At 34.3% G+C, this 16032-nt stretch overlaps 1 protein-coding gene across 4 annotated transcripts in view; it reads right to left on the bottom strand.

Moving 5' to 3' along the window:
* The window catches only part of MIPOL1 (mirror-image polydactyly 1), a 190581-nt gene that overhangs the window by 102849 nt on the left and 71700 nt on the right, over positions 1–16032 (bottom strand). For 3 of the 4 annotated variants that reach the window (XM_026711259.2, XM_087921915.1, XM_026711264.2), the window contains 4 exons: positions 14913–15018; positions 4833–4962; positions 2858–2891; positions 2428–2598 (listed from right to left, as the gene is read on the bottom strand). In XM_026711259.2, coding sequence (XP_026567044.1) covers positions 2428–2598; positions 2858–2891; positions 4833–4962; positions 14913–15018 — 441 coding nt within the window. The remainder of the gene's footprint in view (positions 1–2427; positions 2599–2857; positions 2892–4832; positions 4963–14912; positions 15019–16032) is intronic. The other variant, XM_087921916.1, reaches the window with a different exon arrangement.

Raw genomic sequence — 16032 nt, 5'->3', positions numbered from 1 at the left:
ATTGTGGTTTCCCCCGAGGTAATTCTTTGATTGAGATATAATTTTCTGCCTGGTTGCTTGGTTGCTGGTCTGGTTTTAAACCCTGTTTATCTGGGTGTTGATTGCTGGAGAGAATGTATTCTGTTCTTTTTGTTTTCTTTTCAGTTTTTTATTGTCTTTTATGAACATTATGTAAATTTGGCTTATCTCTATGTGATGACTGATGGCTGATTTTGGAATTTGGAAATGCCAAATTTCCATGAATTCCTTTAGCTATTTAATTTGATTTACGATACTCATGGTTTTCCAGTTAAAAGAGTCTATCCATAGGTTTTGAAATTACAGAGTTATCATTCTGCCTTCTGAATGATTGATCCAGTATTCAAGTGATACCTTCATCATAATAAAAAAAGGAACAAGTACAGAAGACACAGGGACGTGGTGGCTCAGTGGCTAAGATGCTGAGCTTATTGATCAGAAGGTTGGCAGTTCAGCGATTTGAATCCTTAGTGTCACATAATGGAGTGAGCTCCTATTACTTGTCCCAGCTTCTGCCAACCTAATAGTTCTAAAGCAAGTAAAAAATACAAGTAGAAAAATAGGGACCACTTTGGTGGGAAGGTAACAGTGCTCTGTATGTCTTTGGCATTTAGTCATAACGGCCACATGACCACGGAAATATCTTCAGACAACGCTGACTCTTCGGCTTAGAAATGGAGATGAGCACCACCCCTGGGGCCAGAAATGACTAGCATGCATATGTGGGGGAACCTTTACCTTTATCTAGAGAAGACACATGAATGACTAACATTTTCAAAGGAATAAAATTCATAAGGGAAAACCACATACTATTTTTCCTGGATATCTTCATCAGCAGAGAAAATGATTGCAAATTAGGAATTAACACCAGCAGACAAAAATAATATAATAACATAGCAGATAAAAATAATATAATAGCGTAGCAATAGCACTTAGACTTGTGTATCGCTTTATAGTGCTTTACAGCTCTCTCTAAGCAGTTTACAAAGTCAGCATATTGCCTCCAACAACAATCTGGCTCCTCATTTTACCGACTTTGGAAGAATGAAAGGCTGAGTCAACCTTAAGCCAATGAAAACTGAACTACCAAACTGCTGGCAGCAGTCAGTCAGCAGAAGTAGCCTGCAGTACTGCATTTTAAGTACTGCACCACCCCGGTTCATAACACCCTAATCAAAGAATTATCAAGAAAAAAACATTCCTAACAACACTGGCAGGGCAAGCTACTGTATGTAAACAGGGAGCAAACTCCACACTCATGTGCAAGATGATATTAGCTAGGTGGGTTATGAAATATCTGCAAGCAAATAACCAACTTCAAAGAACACCAAGGACTTTACTTCAACCCTGAGCTACGTATACTCTCTTCTATTGGAAGAAACTAAAAGTTAAAATTTGAAAGTTCCGATGTAATAAAATTGTTAATTGCCTGGCACTACACAACTGGGGAGTCCATAAAATACATTTAACTCTTAAATATATCAAGCAGAACAGTACTGCTCAGAATCAAATATTTAGAGTGCAGTACACTTAAGATAAAAGTGGCATTTATGGCCTGCACTATCTCCTTGAAACTCCCATATACTAGTGACAGACGTACATATCTCAAGGTGCCAAGAGCTCAGAGCCAAGAAAATGCTCAAAGAAAGGCCTTTTATAAAGACAAGCTTGGACCCGACTTTCTGATGAAGATATGCACCATTTCAAATTATAATTCTGAGTAACTTTCTAAAGGCATGTTGGAAAGTGTATTGCAAAAGAGATATTGAATACATCAAATGTGGAATTGATTGTTATAAACCTTCCTTTTTCTGCTATCTTCTCTTTTACTTTTTGTATTCTATATTTTAAAAAAATAATAGACAAACAAAATTTCCTGCTTTAGAAAAAAAAAATTCTGCTATAGAAATTTCTATAGAGGCTCCAGTTTGCAGCCCATTTCTTCAGGAAAGTAAACTTCTGGGAAGAAGGGTCAACATAAATATTCCAATTTAGACAGCTTTAATCACTTTTATTCACTATTTGTATATACAAACACATTTTAAAGATAAATATGTAGTTTCTGTTTCTTTTATTCCTGTTTTTGTTAAATGTATTTTTTTCCCTTTCTACATGTTCCCACTTTTGGTTTCCAAGGACATTTGGAATTTAGATTCAGTCTTCAGTTTAAAATTCCTGAATTTTCCACTTCTTATATAATGTAAAATTAATTCAAAAAATGACTTTGAAAAATTCAGTATTGAATTTGTGTATGTCTCTCTGTGGGTACAACTTATTTTATCGTAAAAAATTTTGTAGGGTAATCAAGAAATTTTCTAAAATCTAAAACTGCAACTCCTCCATATTTTTAGCAATGATAATGAAGTGGTATATCTGTGAATGGATGCAAATAAACCAACATAGACTTACTTGAGCCAGTGCAGCATCTCGCTCTTCTATCAATGCATTAATTTCTTCTGCTGTTATTTTCTTTTTCTGTTTCTGGGTCCTATATATGCGATCGACAATTATAGCTCCTGTCCTCCATATCGCCATACCGGTGTCTGCATTGTTTATTCTGTTCAGTAATTCCTGTAATGTCTACCAACAGCATTCTATGTTCGTCAAACAAGAAGTTTTAATATACTTTATTTAATATAGGGTTTTAATTAATAGGCACATGTGAATTGTAAATTGACTGAGAGAAGTTATTGAATTTTCATACTGGAGCAAAGATGTACATTATTAGTGTGTCAATTCTTCTTTTTCCCACATCTTAGTTTCTGAAACCCACTCAATTGAACTTAAGCCTCTAAGATATAAGACTGACATCAAGAAATCTCCTCAGAGAATGGCTTACCATGTCATTTTCTTCAGGGTTAATATTTTCTAGCCTAGAAAAAAGGACACAGAAAGCCTGATCAGTAGCATTTCCTTAGTGCAGCAAAATGAATTCGCTTTTTAAATCTTTAGAACCCTCAAGTAATTTCATTCTACTGGTCTTTAGAGTCAACCATGACACTGAACATATTAAAGTGCCACCTGCTCGATTCCATCTTTCAATAATGCTCCATATCTTCAGCACTGACTTCAGAATGTTAAGTTATTAATGTTTACTGCTATATATGACTACAAGGATCAATTGTTCATATGTGCTTAGATGAAGAAAGTTCCCCAGCGGCAGGAGCACCGAGGCACCTTTTATTTATTTAATTCTGCACCCACAGAAATACATAAATAAACCTCCAGCAGAAATTATATATTTTAATTTTATCACATCCCTCATGACAAAAAAACAAAGCAAAATAAAAATCTCTAGCTCTCCAATCCTAACACCTATGTCCGAGGCTTACTGTTTTTAATGAAATTTATCTGCAAAACGTTTGCATGGAATTGCTATCATAAGTCTGTGGAACAAAGTCTAATGATTTTTACTTCGTCACCGTAATTTAGGAATTAAACCTTCTCTAACACCCCAAACAATTATACTGAAACAATAGGATAAGAACAAAGATTTGAGCCCCATTTTTTCAGTTGACACATTTTACAGTTGTTACTAGCTCGGTCAAAATCTTTCTGCAGAACTGCACGTTATTAGCTCAAAACATTTATACTACCTCATTTCCAAACCAATTGTAACGAAGAAAGAGATGTAACATTATAAAAGGTTGTATGAAAAGCTTGTAAATATATTTTAACATTTCTGTAAAATTAAATTATACCAATCAGTAAAGCAAGTAATCAAGTTACGATATCATGCAAATCAGGGATTAGGGGGCATCTATGAAGCTGGAGTCTGCATGCGGTAGAAATACTGCATAGCATTCCTCAATTACCTATTAATATTGCAGCAAGGGATGGTGGAGTCATTCCATTTGTGCTTTTATGCAAGCTTATCTAATTTTGCATTTCAAATGAAAACTCAGTACACCTTAAAATCACAGATTTTTCAAACTTTGTCATGCCCTCATGCAAAAAAAATGAGTACAGAAATATATCTGTAACTATTGTGAACAAAATATAATAATATAAAGTACACATTAAAGAAAACTGAAAAATGTCTATATTTTGCAAAAATAGCATAAACCAAAAAAATAGAAAAAAAATAGAAAAATGCATTATTAACAGCTTAACGGATCATTTTGCAACATCTTTAAAAACTGTTTCCAGATGAAGTGAACTTAACAGAAAAAAAAATATTCTATTTCAAATTAACCAAATACTTTATTTTGTTTCACTTTATTTCTGATGGAAAAGTGGCTTCAAAAGATTTGATCGTCTTCCTATAAAGTAAGATGTCTAATTCACAATGTTGTAGTCCAAGCTCTGAACCCCTGTATGAAATGTGACATTTCCTTTAATTATCCATGCATAAATCAATACTGGTTTCCCTCTCTTACATACTCAGTCAATCATCACCTTGTCTATGTCAGGATCAAGACCGAGATCACACATGAATTAATCTAAACTGTAGCAAATAAAATCAGTGTACTGCTTAGGACCTTTTACTCATAAATGTAGCTTTTTCTAATCATTCTAATCATTCCAAGGAGGAGAACAAGAATTTAAGAGAATGTGCACACAAATTATGTTCACAAACTGGAACTTAGAAACATGTTGTATAATTGCTTAAAAAATCCACCAAGTACTTCCTACTTTTTCCCATATAGCAAACTAGCAGCTAGAAAATATATGTGTGTGTGCACGCATAGAGTTAGGCATATACAGCATACATACATGCATAATGGGCCATATGAAGAAAGTATGATAGGTACAGCCAAGCTTTCTCGCAAGACAGTGGACATTAAGCAGGCAGAATAAAGATGTGTACATACGTCTCGAGAGGTTGTTCCAGTAGCCTTACTTGTTTACACACATCACCTTTTTCCTCACTGGCCAACTTCAGTCTAGCCATGATGGCTTCATCATGGTCATGTTGTGTGGAATGAATTTCTTCTATTAGAACTGCAATATAGTAAATTAGATGTATTGTATGAGTATGATCCACAAAGGAAATTTATCTATTTTATAGTTGTTTTTAACTTTTCTAATTAATGGATATTTATTTATCCATGGGAACTAATTATAACATCTTCCATCTTAATCATTTCCAGATAGACACCCATATTAGTCAGGACCCAATTAAAATTTTCTAAATTAAATGAATGAATTGCTGAACCTAATGCAGATATGTTATTCAGATATATATTTTTGATGGTATTCCCCCCTCCCCTGGGTTTAAAATAAATAAGTAACAATGTTTTTAAAAAATGTCTGAAATGTCATGACAGCTTACATGCAAATCTCTAATTCTTGTGAGATTTTTGACACTCATAAAATTTTTGCATTTTTCTATGTTTACCTATGAAACTTTTGAGACAAAATTGCCTCAAAATTTTTAGTGAGAAGACAAGTAATATTGCAAAATTTTCACTGTTCCGTATAAAGTATAATGAGAAATGAAGAATGAAAGCGCAATAAATTCAATTAAAAAGTAAAAAAAAAACCCAATCAAAATATAGTAGGTTGTAGATAAAGACACTGTTGAGAAATTTGTTTCAGTTTTGGAGAAAATTGTATTATTAGACACACAAGCTGTGTTTTGAACAACTAACATTAGCTGAAGCTGCCTCTGCAAAAGGTATTTAAAAGGCCTTAAATAGTTAGCCTTTTGAACAATTTATATCCTGATTTTCTCATCTACAACTCATAGTGGCATACATGTTTTCCTCAAAACAAACTCCACAAAATGTTTAGGGCTGAAAAAGAGTGACAATCACAAGAACTAAAAGTTACTGGTTTCTCATGCAGTACATTAATTGCTGCACCAAACTGTCCATTTCAAACCGTTTTTAGGAAAATGTTAGTCATGTAAGTCAGTGGATACTACTCTATTTTAAATTGGACCAGTGAATAAACTACTGTGTGGAAGGAGGGGGAAGAATAATCATGCAGATAAAAGAAAAAAAGCTGGGTAATCCATTTGACTTTAGCGGAACAATGGGCAAAGATTTTCAGGTCTATTGCATCAAAGTCACCTTTGCTATTTCCTGGAACACCTAGGTTTATCTTGGCAAACTATTTCAGCCAAGCCAAGTTCGTTTAAGTATTTTTTTTAAATGACATTTTAGTTGAAATATGAAGCTTCTTGAAATAAATGTGCATATTCAATGTCATGTGGAGGGAATAAACTATCAGTCACATTGCCAAAGCAGAAGTCTATTATTTTAGATGAAAGTTGGCATAAAAGTAGACCCAACAAATCAATTGTGTATCGTATTTTAAGATGACTGGAAAAAAACGTATTTTTATTAGTAAAGTAAATTTAGCTTATCTTGCTGCAGTAGCATGCCATCAACATTTGAGTATCATACCAAGCCAAACATCTGCATTACAAAATGGCTTGCTTCCTGAAAGAATTGTATTAGATCCATCACGACTAACGCACTTGTACTTTTAAGATAGATAATAACTGTAAACAGTTAAGGTACATAGCTATTTCAAAGTTCACTTAGAAAATCAACATAGCATTTTAGTTGGAATTTGCTCATTAAATACCCATAACAGTAATGCAAATTATACGAGAATGAATAAGGCAAATACATATATTTCTTTGTTTTATTAAATGTAAAATCTGCTGTTAATCACATAGGCTGTGTTGTATAAACTTTTCTCTTTTAACTATTAAAAGAAGTCTTTACAAAAGTCATTAGAGATCCTCATTCTTTGACTTGTATAAATTTCAATATTTGTTCAGTAAAGGTTCACAGCAGTTAAATTACATTAACAAATATTATTAGCTACTATGTAAGCCAACTAAGTAAAATACTTATATTGCAGGTAAAACAAATCATTGGATGTTTACGATAATATTTGGACATGTCCACTTTTAAACAAGCTTATCAAATATTCTGTAATTCTAAGTCAAATTACAGAAACTTAGAGTAGATCTCCCCCCCTCCCCAATGCTCAAATTTGTTTAGTAAGCTAATTGTTTTCTAATATGGGATAAAGCAAATATGAAGAAGCTGAATCATTTCCAGTATAAGTTTACTGAGTCAAAGCAGTGTACATATTTTCTCAGCTAAACCCAGTTCTCTTGGCAAACCTTTTGGCCACACTTTCAGGCTACCTTTAAAATACAGTAGTAGCAAGAGAGGGTGTTAGAAATCATTCTAGTATAAACATTGGTTCATGATTCTCCAAACAACAGAAACTTGAAGGGGTGGTGGATGAGGCAAAGAGAAGAGGGCATCTATGTCTGTTTGCTGATTTCTCAGAGGTCATCTGTGTAAATATAGAAACTGAATAGTAAATGCTGGAAAAAAGGAATAGTTAGGAGTTTAGATAGTCTACTGCAAAACTCACATGATATGAAGGGAAAAAATATAACTGTAACCTTTTAGACAACAGATAAGATTTCTAAGTAAACCAGGATAATTAAGATATAGATCTACATTCTGAATTGTCCTATAACGTGCAATTCTAAATTTTGTTGTAGTTGTATACTTTGTCAAAATGCTGAAGCACTATTTTGCATTTTTTGGGAATAAAAAGACAGCATAACTGCATCTCCCTTCATGGAGTGTTTTAAAAATGCACATTGTAATGTACCAATATGTTCAGAAATTTTCCATTCTTCCCAATAATCATTCTTTATTTTGCATATTTCATGAGATTCTAGCTGCAATAGTTTCTTGTGGGTATTTTTGGTAGGTGAAAAATAAATGTACTGCCATAGCATGCAGATTGTCATAAGAGTTTTGTGATTTTGGAGTTAGTATTTAAGATTAGGGACTGTTGAACTCTGTGTGACCCAGGATTTCTCCTCACTGACTTTTAATGGCTTCACACAGATATCTTTCTTCCACAAGAGTCAATATGAAGGACTACGGAGCTACTTTTCATTTTCAGGCTATCCCTAGTAAAGATAAAACATTCCTAATCTGAAAAATATTTTCAAGGGCAACCTATACAGAGTTAATATGTAAACGAACTGAAACTGAACAAATAACATGTGCATTTTTTTTTCTCCGTTTCAAATAAACAGGGAAGAATGCAATATAAAGTTTATTTGAAATTAAATTATATGAATCACAGATTCCTATAATTGAAAAAAATTGATGGGGAAATGGGTACAGGTTTAATCAAATGTCTCCAATTCAAAAGAATGCATGCGCCTCTATGAAAGGGTTGCTAGAATATACTGCAGTATTTATCTGCTTATCAATTTACATATGTCATCATTAGCAAAATGCTGACAAACCTGGAAAATCATCTAGGTTCCAGATTGGGATCTTATGAAATAACCAAACGTCAGTAGTTTCCAGACACTATTTGATAAAACACTATATTGACATAAATTAAATCACTAAAATATGGAAGTGTTACAGAAAAAAATAAATGAAACAGAACAGTTTTAAGAGGACAAAACCAGATATTACAAACAGCTAATCATTTACATTTTAAAGTGACTCAGCAGATAAAGCAATGTGCACTGACAATGATAGAAATACCAACACCTTTATTTCCTTGTACATATTTAGTCTGAGGCATTCAATTGATCCTACATTTCTGGTGCTATAAATGCATTAATTATACCCAAACTGTTTAGCAATACCTGTAAAAACAAGTGAAAAGACTTTGCACTCTGGTGTTTTCCTGTTTACTTAGATCCTTAAGAGGGAAAACGAAAGAGAAGGCATGAAAATAGGAATGTATACATTTCCCTCCACTGTATTTACATTTCTGAGTTCTTTACTAAAACCAGTTGCCCTGCAACACTAAACTTACTGCATCTTTTAAAATGCACATTTTAGTAGACATGACGTGAAAGCCTATGTGCTATCACTTATCAACAGTAGTTAAAAATAAAAGTCATCTATGTACACATCCATAAAAATATCCACAACTAAACTCAATATATTCTATGTGAATTGTATATAAATGGATAACTCTTAAAATGATTGTTTCTCAGAGGACACCTGGATCTGTTTTTCTTTTTTACTGATAGGAAAGGTTGACACACAACATTTACTACAGTACTAAAATACTAGTCTCAATTATTCCTACAGTTAAAAAAAACAATAACAATAACCAATATAGTACATTCAATGTCTATGGAGAGACAAGTCCCTGTTTGTGGAGGTGGGAGTGGAAGAAGAAACTATAGGGCTATATTAGCAATCACTCCTTACAATCAAACTGCACTATTCAATTGGTGTGAATGTCTGTTATTCCACAAAGACATTCACATTTTCAGGATAACCTTATTTTCAAGATAAGCTTTCAGTAGAAAGAACTTTTCTCGTCCCTTATACTAGTCTTTGAAAAGTGCATTTCTGTCCTATGTACTGGTGCATTAAGTTTTGCAACTTTAGAGAACAAATTTCTTCTCCCTAAAGTCCATTAGTTAAACTCCAACTGATTTTAGTGAAATGAAACAGGACCTATAGCTTATTAAAGGTCTTGGAACTTGTCAAGACACATATAATGAAAGGTTTAGGAAATGTATTTGCATAATACAACAATCCTACAACAAAACCAGGTCTGGGTGTATTCTGCATGTAGAAAAATAAATTTAGGATAGAATTATGTGGAAAAAAACTATATATTACATACTTCAAAAATAGAATGTCATCGATATTTAGATTTACAAATACCAAGGTTGGGAACTATTGTGATCTTTTGGCTAAAGCCCAATATTGGCCTTATTTCAGTTTAATTGGAAGAAGATCTTAAATTCATCTTCTCCATGAGGTATCAGGAACCTGGATTTCTCTTTGTAGCAAAGGTTAATAAGAAATGTGTCTGCAAAAGTCAAACAGCATTAAATATCAAAAACTGATTATTATTCTGCAGCAGTTGTTCTGTCATTCATAATCTCTCCATGCTTCACCCTTCCACAGCTAATCTTTAATGGATGACATGCAAGAAGGAAAAATAAATGGCATCTAAAAAGAAATACCAAAGTGAGCTAAAAATATAGTTTTCTCTTCAGTGAAAGCAAAAGGTAAAAAGAAATATCTGTGCTAAAAGAACTTTAGCACTATTTGTTTCTTGTTTCTGCCTGGACTGAGCACAAACTTATTATTTTCTGCAATAAAATTGTTTCAATTTGATTGAGAAATATTTTGAAAACCAAACCATTTGTCCTGTTTCATAGTTTTAATGCTTTAGCTGAAGGACTGAAAAGAAGACTGGCATTGTGATGCTATAAATTTTGAACAGGACAGTAAGGAAGCATATTGAAGAGCAGATGTGAATCTTCATCACTGCCAAAATAAACCTGAAAATTCTCTCTGTATTTAGACCAATACTACCTTACAGGAAGTATCTAAGACCCCAGATAGTGAGGCCACAGTGGCCCAGTTTTCTAAATAACAATGTAAGATATTTAGGCAAATGCATAGGTATGTTTATTTAAATAAATGAAACATAAGCACTGTACAGTTTTAAAATAATAAACCACTTCCATATTGCAGCCTTTGTACAGTTTTAAAAGTTTCTCAGAATTTCATCTCATGTAAAGTAGTGGTATTATTAATAAACACATATTTAGCCTAGAATCTATTTTTCTATATTTTGAATTTGAGATAGCTTTGTTCCAGTTCTAAGATGCATGCAGCAAATTCTTTCTTCAAGTATATAAGGCACATTTATATTTGGTTCAAAGTGTCTTCTATTTCTTATCATTTAAAATTATAGACTGATATTGTGTTGCATATGCTTATAATGCTAATGATAACAATGGAAGGGTCTTAGCGAGATAAGACATTATTCCCACATATAGTGGTGGTGGCGATGGGGCGGAGTTTTGAAAGATCGTTGTTTATTATTCTCCAAATAGTAATTTCTGTTTCAAACAGTAGCAATTGTCAGACCCTTAAATCAGCCAATATCTTTTCTTAGTACAGCATGGCGAAATGCCAAGGACTTTAATGAAACAACAAATATTAACTAACTGACTTGCAGTGTTTATCTGGAACACCCTGTCTTGTTATTGCAAGTGTGGAACAAGTTAAAAAAAAGTTTTAAGGTAGTTTATAAGATTTACTGAAATGATGTACAGTTATCTTCTTGAGGAAGCTTGTAAAAATTAACTCTTGGCAAATCCTGGCCATTCGGAGCCCATGGGGCTTTCCAGATGTACACAGTTTATGTCTACTTTTCCTATGTTACATCCAGCAAGAGCTGTCCAAAGGCCATAGAAGAAAATGGGATAACCTCTGTGTCATTGGGCCCTGCACAACTCTGATTTTTCTAGATCCGGAGCTTGGGTGGAATTGGTGTCAAATTTTTGAGCCTTTTTAAAAAAACACAGGCAGAAAGAAAGTCTTACTGTCTGGCCAATGCAAATGTCTACAGCGTGCACATTGCTGAAAGAATGAAAGCCTGCATGTTACCCCCACTGCTAGCAAAGAGCAGAGATGTCAGAAGCAGGTGAGTGAGGAACAATGGAAGTGGAGCTAATGGAAAGCAAGCAGGAACAGAGTGATGGAGCTGCTGAGAGACAAGTGGCTAGAGAAACAGGGAGAACAGAGAACAATGGCATCGAGAAAAAAGAAGCTCCTAGGCCGACTAGGAGAGAAGAGCAGCCAGGTTTCATGGGGCCAGTACCAGCATAAAAACAAAGGCCACACGAGAGAGCTCAAAATGAGAAACTATGCAAAAGAAGGGAGGCAACATTATCTCCAAATACTGTCCTTCAGATAAGACTCTCCTAGCTCACTTTTGTTCCAGGGATAATTCTGAGCATGCTAGGCTCTCTCTGAGTTGGAGCGACCTTTCTAGCTGGGTGTCTGCAGGTGATGTTTGGCTACAACCATGATTATTACCGACCATTCCTGAGGTGGCCTTACAAATACAAGGGACCATAAAAAAAAAATGGGAGGCATCAATAATGCAATCAAATTAAAAGATAAATCTTGGGTGAGGTCTGCAAACCACCACACTGCAATAGCAAGCCTGCATTTTTACCCATGGTTATTCCCCAAATTGAGTTTAAATTAAGGAAAGATATGATATACTGTACAAGAGGTTTGTTTAGAGGCAATGAAGGTTTAGCCTTTAACTCAGTCATTTAAAGTCTGTAAGGAAAGGGAAGAAAAGCTTATCACAATAATTATTATGATTACCTTTATTGTCAGAGTACAACATGTGTACAATCAGATTGGCTGAGCCTCCCTTTGTGCAACTTCCCCCCCAACACAACTCACAGTGAAGACAGAAGTCCCTAACCCAGTCCCAATCTTATTATACTATGTGACCTTGTTGCACAACGCGCCGGCCCTGCAAATCTATTGTACTATAATCCAAGCATAGCAATGGCCGCTTAGACTTTCTGATTCCAAAATACATATACTAGTAATGAGTCTGCTTCACCCGTTCATCTGTTTTCAATTGTCTGTTTTAGAAAATAACTATACAGTATCAGTGCTGTTTCGGTCCCCTCTTTTTGCACCACTGCAGAAATATCTGAAAGGTTTTTTTTTTTCTTCATACGCCTTTCAGATTTTTTTCTGCTTGATTTTCCCATGTTTGTAATTTTCTAGCTTGAATTCTCTTCTTTCATCCCAAGTAATAGTAAGTTCACTTCTCACCTTAGATATATTGCTTTTTCTTCAACCACAGTTAAGCTGGGAAAGACTATGAATAGTTACCTCTAAAAATCCCACACTAAGAAGGAACAGCATCCTCTAGTGGCCAGAAAATGGAGACTGTTAAGAGAACTGACTTGTCAACCAAGTCAGAGCAATTCTAAAAAGGCAGAAAGCAGACAAAGATGCCCAAACCAAAAGTCTAACTTCACATAAAAGCATGAAAAGTATACTAATATAATAATTTTCAGCCAGCTTTTTAAATTCTTCACTTATTCTGCTTTTAAGTCATTCTTGTCATTATTTCCTTGCAGATACAAAAAACACTGAGGCCTACTTAAAACTGCCGGATTACCGGCTGCTTGGATAATGTGTGAACACCATTCCTGTGCCCAAGTATCTCATCCTGTTCACTGCATTTCCTCTGAGCTTCGGATCTATGCCTATTTACTCTGTATGATAACTACAGATGGGCATCCATATTAGTGGGATGTTTTCCTATTGCTTTGCTGTTTTTATTTCTCCATCTGCTCACTCATACTCTTTCCTCCTCCTAACCTCTTCTCAAACATCAGCATCCATCTAACAAAAGATATAAGCATATGCTCTGCAGAGCTGAGTACAAGCTGGAAATATTAACTTTCTATTGCAGGCAAGCCGTTTCTTAATTTCAGATGCAACCTCCTTCATCAGTGATGTTAGGTAAAAATCTAATTTCATTTCTTCATATCTCAGACAGCTTCTACAATAGTTTGCTTTCTTTCTCCTGTCAATTTTATATTACCAATGTCTTTCCAGCATGAAAACTTTGTGCCTTTTATTATAACGTCATCTTGTGGTGTTGTCAGAGTCTTAAATGCAGTGTATCCTAACTTCTGTGCATATATCATCTAGCTGAAACTTGGTCTCTGAAAACAACAGTGCAATGCAAATACAACACAAACATCTAATATTTTAATTACAAACATCTAATTTTTTTTGCCATGTGTAAAGAACAATAATTAACAGAAAGTAAGAGAAAATCTCAATAACATTTGCTAGATTTTTTTAAAAAAGAAAAATCAATCACTTTTGCGATGTTTTGTGACAGAGAATGACTATAAAATTTCAGCAAAACAACAAAACACATATGAAAAAGCAATTCCCATTGGGCTCAGCAGTGGTCTAGATTTGATTTTGAAAACATGATTTCTTTTTTTTGAACTAGCACCTTTGATTAATATTTGTATGTTGCTATGAATGCGGGATACTTAGAGCAGCCACATCTTTCCCAGACACTATACAGTTGCTTTAAAGTCTGCAAACTGATATTATGGGTCTATTCTCATGAGCTCCAAAGTACTTTTATGAGACTGCCTCTTTGAAATCTTGCACTAATAAGTCCTAATAACCAGGACAAACTATACAGAATTCCAATTCTGTGAATGAACTCAGCCTCTTGACACAAAACATGTGGATTTCCTATCCAGTTTGCTTCCATGGATTCACTGACAAAGAAAGAATACAAAATAAAACATTTCACCATTCTAGACACAGAGGCAAAATTCTGTGCTAATACCCTAAAAAACCAAAGTTGTTTGTGGCATTTAATTCAAACAGTTCATGTACTGTTTAGTTGATTGATAATCTAGACATAACTATTATTCAGGTGTTTTAGGATGAGAGCTTTTAAAAACAAACAAAGCAAATCCATATATTTATGCTAAATATTTTTTCTAAGGTGTACACAGTGACTAACCTATCTTTATTGATGTCATTGAAACTGAACATTGATTTTTTTTCAACTGATTAATCTTTTTTCTATCTACCTCCACTTTTCCACCATCCTTAAACAGCTGGGTTTTCATTAATCAAAAATCATATTTCTCCATCTACCAAAATAAGGGTCAGGTCTCCCATTGAGGGGATTATAAGAGTATCTCCAACAAGATGTGTGGGGGCAGCATCATTCTGAATGAGCTAAAACAATAAATGAGTTTTTGAACTGCTGGCTGGAAAGGTAGTGACCGTGGTAATCATTATTTCCCTTGTTTGCACAGGACCTTCCAACAAAACAAATAATGTTTTTGTGATTGGATTGACATGATGTTAACAATGCATTTAATGCCAAAATCAGTATGAATACAGGTAAAGCTTCCATTAATACCGGTACCAGGATGTTAAAGCCACCTATTTTCTAAGCAACTTTAAACAGCCTCAATTTAAAAAAAAGCTAGCCCTCCTTTAGTAAATATATCAAATGGGGCCCATGCCATATAGCAACCAGGTGAAATGCAAGAACCATATTGCCATCTGTTCAATGCTTGCCTACAGTACCTGCAGCCTTTTCTGCAATCTTGGCTTCTGCTACACTCTCTTGTAGCTCTAAGTCCAGCTTCAATGTCTTCAATTCCTTGTCTTTTTCAGACAGCTGATCCTGAAGCTGGATTGAACAAATATATTGTAAAATGTAAATACAAATGTAAAATGTAAAAGTACGTGGGCACATCTTAATTTACAATATACACATGTACAAATATACCAGCAGCTATATGAGAAAAGAAATTAAAGCTTCTTTCTTATGGGAAACAAGAAAAAAAGTCTGTTTTCCAAGAAAATCAATAATTACATTTTTTTGGCTCAACATTGCTCATTTTGAAAGAGTGTTTTGTGGTAGTACTATATATTGTGACCCAGATACATATGATGTCATGCTTCCTAGACATGTCTGCTGAAAAACTAGTTCTTCCAAGTTGAATGGGATGATGTCTAAGACTGCAGCCATAAACAACCAAGTAGGATTTATGAAATTGGGGTAAGGCTCATTTCACAACTGAATGAATTTTCTATTGTGGAGTAGTACGTTCAGAAAAAGCATTTCTGGGGCTGCAGAGATGGAAGCTGACAAGAACCACATAGATAACTGGGCTTTTTCACCCATCCCTTCCCAAATACAATGTTGGTGTCATAATATAAGTTGCTTCAAAAATTCAGACTTCTGAGAAGCACAGCCAAAGGTCTATGTCTCGTGTCCTTTTTGCACAATAATATTGCTGAATTACTACTATTTAAATTAATAAGCTTAATTTAGCATGGATTTCAATGGATTTCTACTCCACCAGAGGTGCTGGGACTGCAACTCTCAGCATTTATGCTCAGTATCCCTAAGGACTGTGTTGGTTTTGAATCCTGAGGTTTATAGTCCCATGGTCACTGAAGACTATTAGATAGAGAAGTCTGGTCTAAAATAAGAAAGAACTATAAACAAAACCAATTAAATGATTTCATAATAAATAATTAATTTGTGTAATATTTGTGTAATAACATAATTCAATCTGATTTTTCAACATTAAAGCCACAATGATGATTGTCACCCAATTTTTCCAATATTTTTGCTCTGCTATTCAGGAAACATTCAAGATTTCTCCAATTTGAGGAGATTCAATTGTATTTTACA

Source organism: Pseudonaja textilis, chromosome 1 (assembly GCF_049901715.1).
Source record: "Pseudonaja textilis isolate UNSWEBS1 chromosome 1, rPseTex1.2, whole genome shotgun sequence".
NCBI classification, from domain to species: Eukaryota; Metazoa; Chordata; class Lepidosauria; order Squamata; family Elapidae; genus Pseudonaja; species Pseudonaja textilis.
Note: the sequence above shows the minus strand (reverse complement) of the source record. Positions and strands in the feature narration are given on the sequence as shown.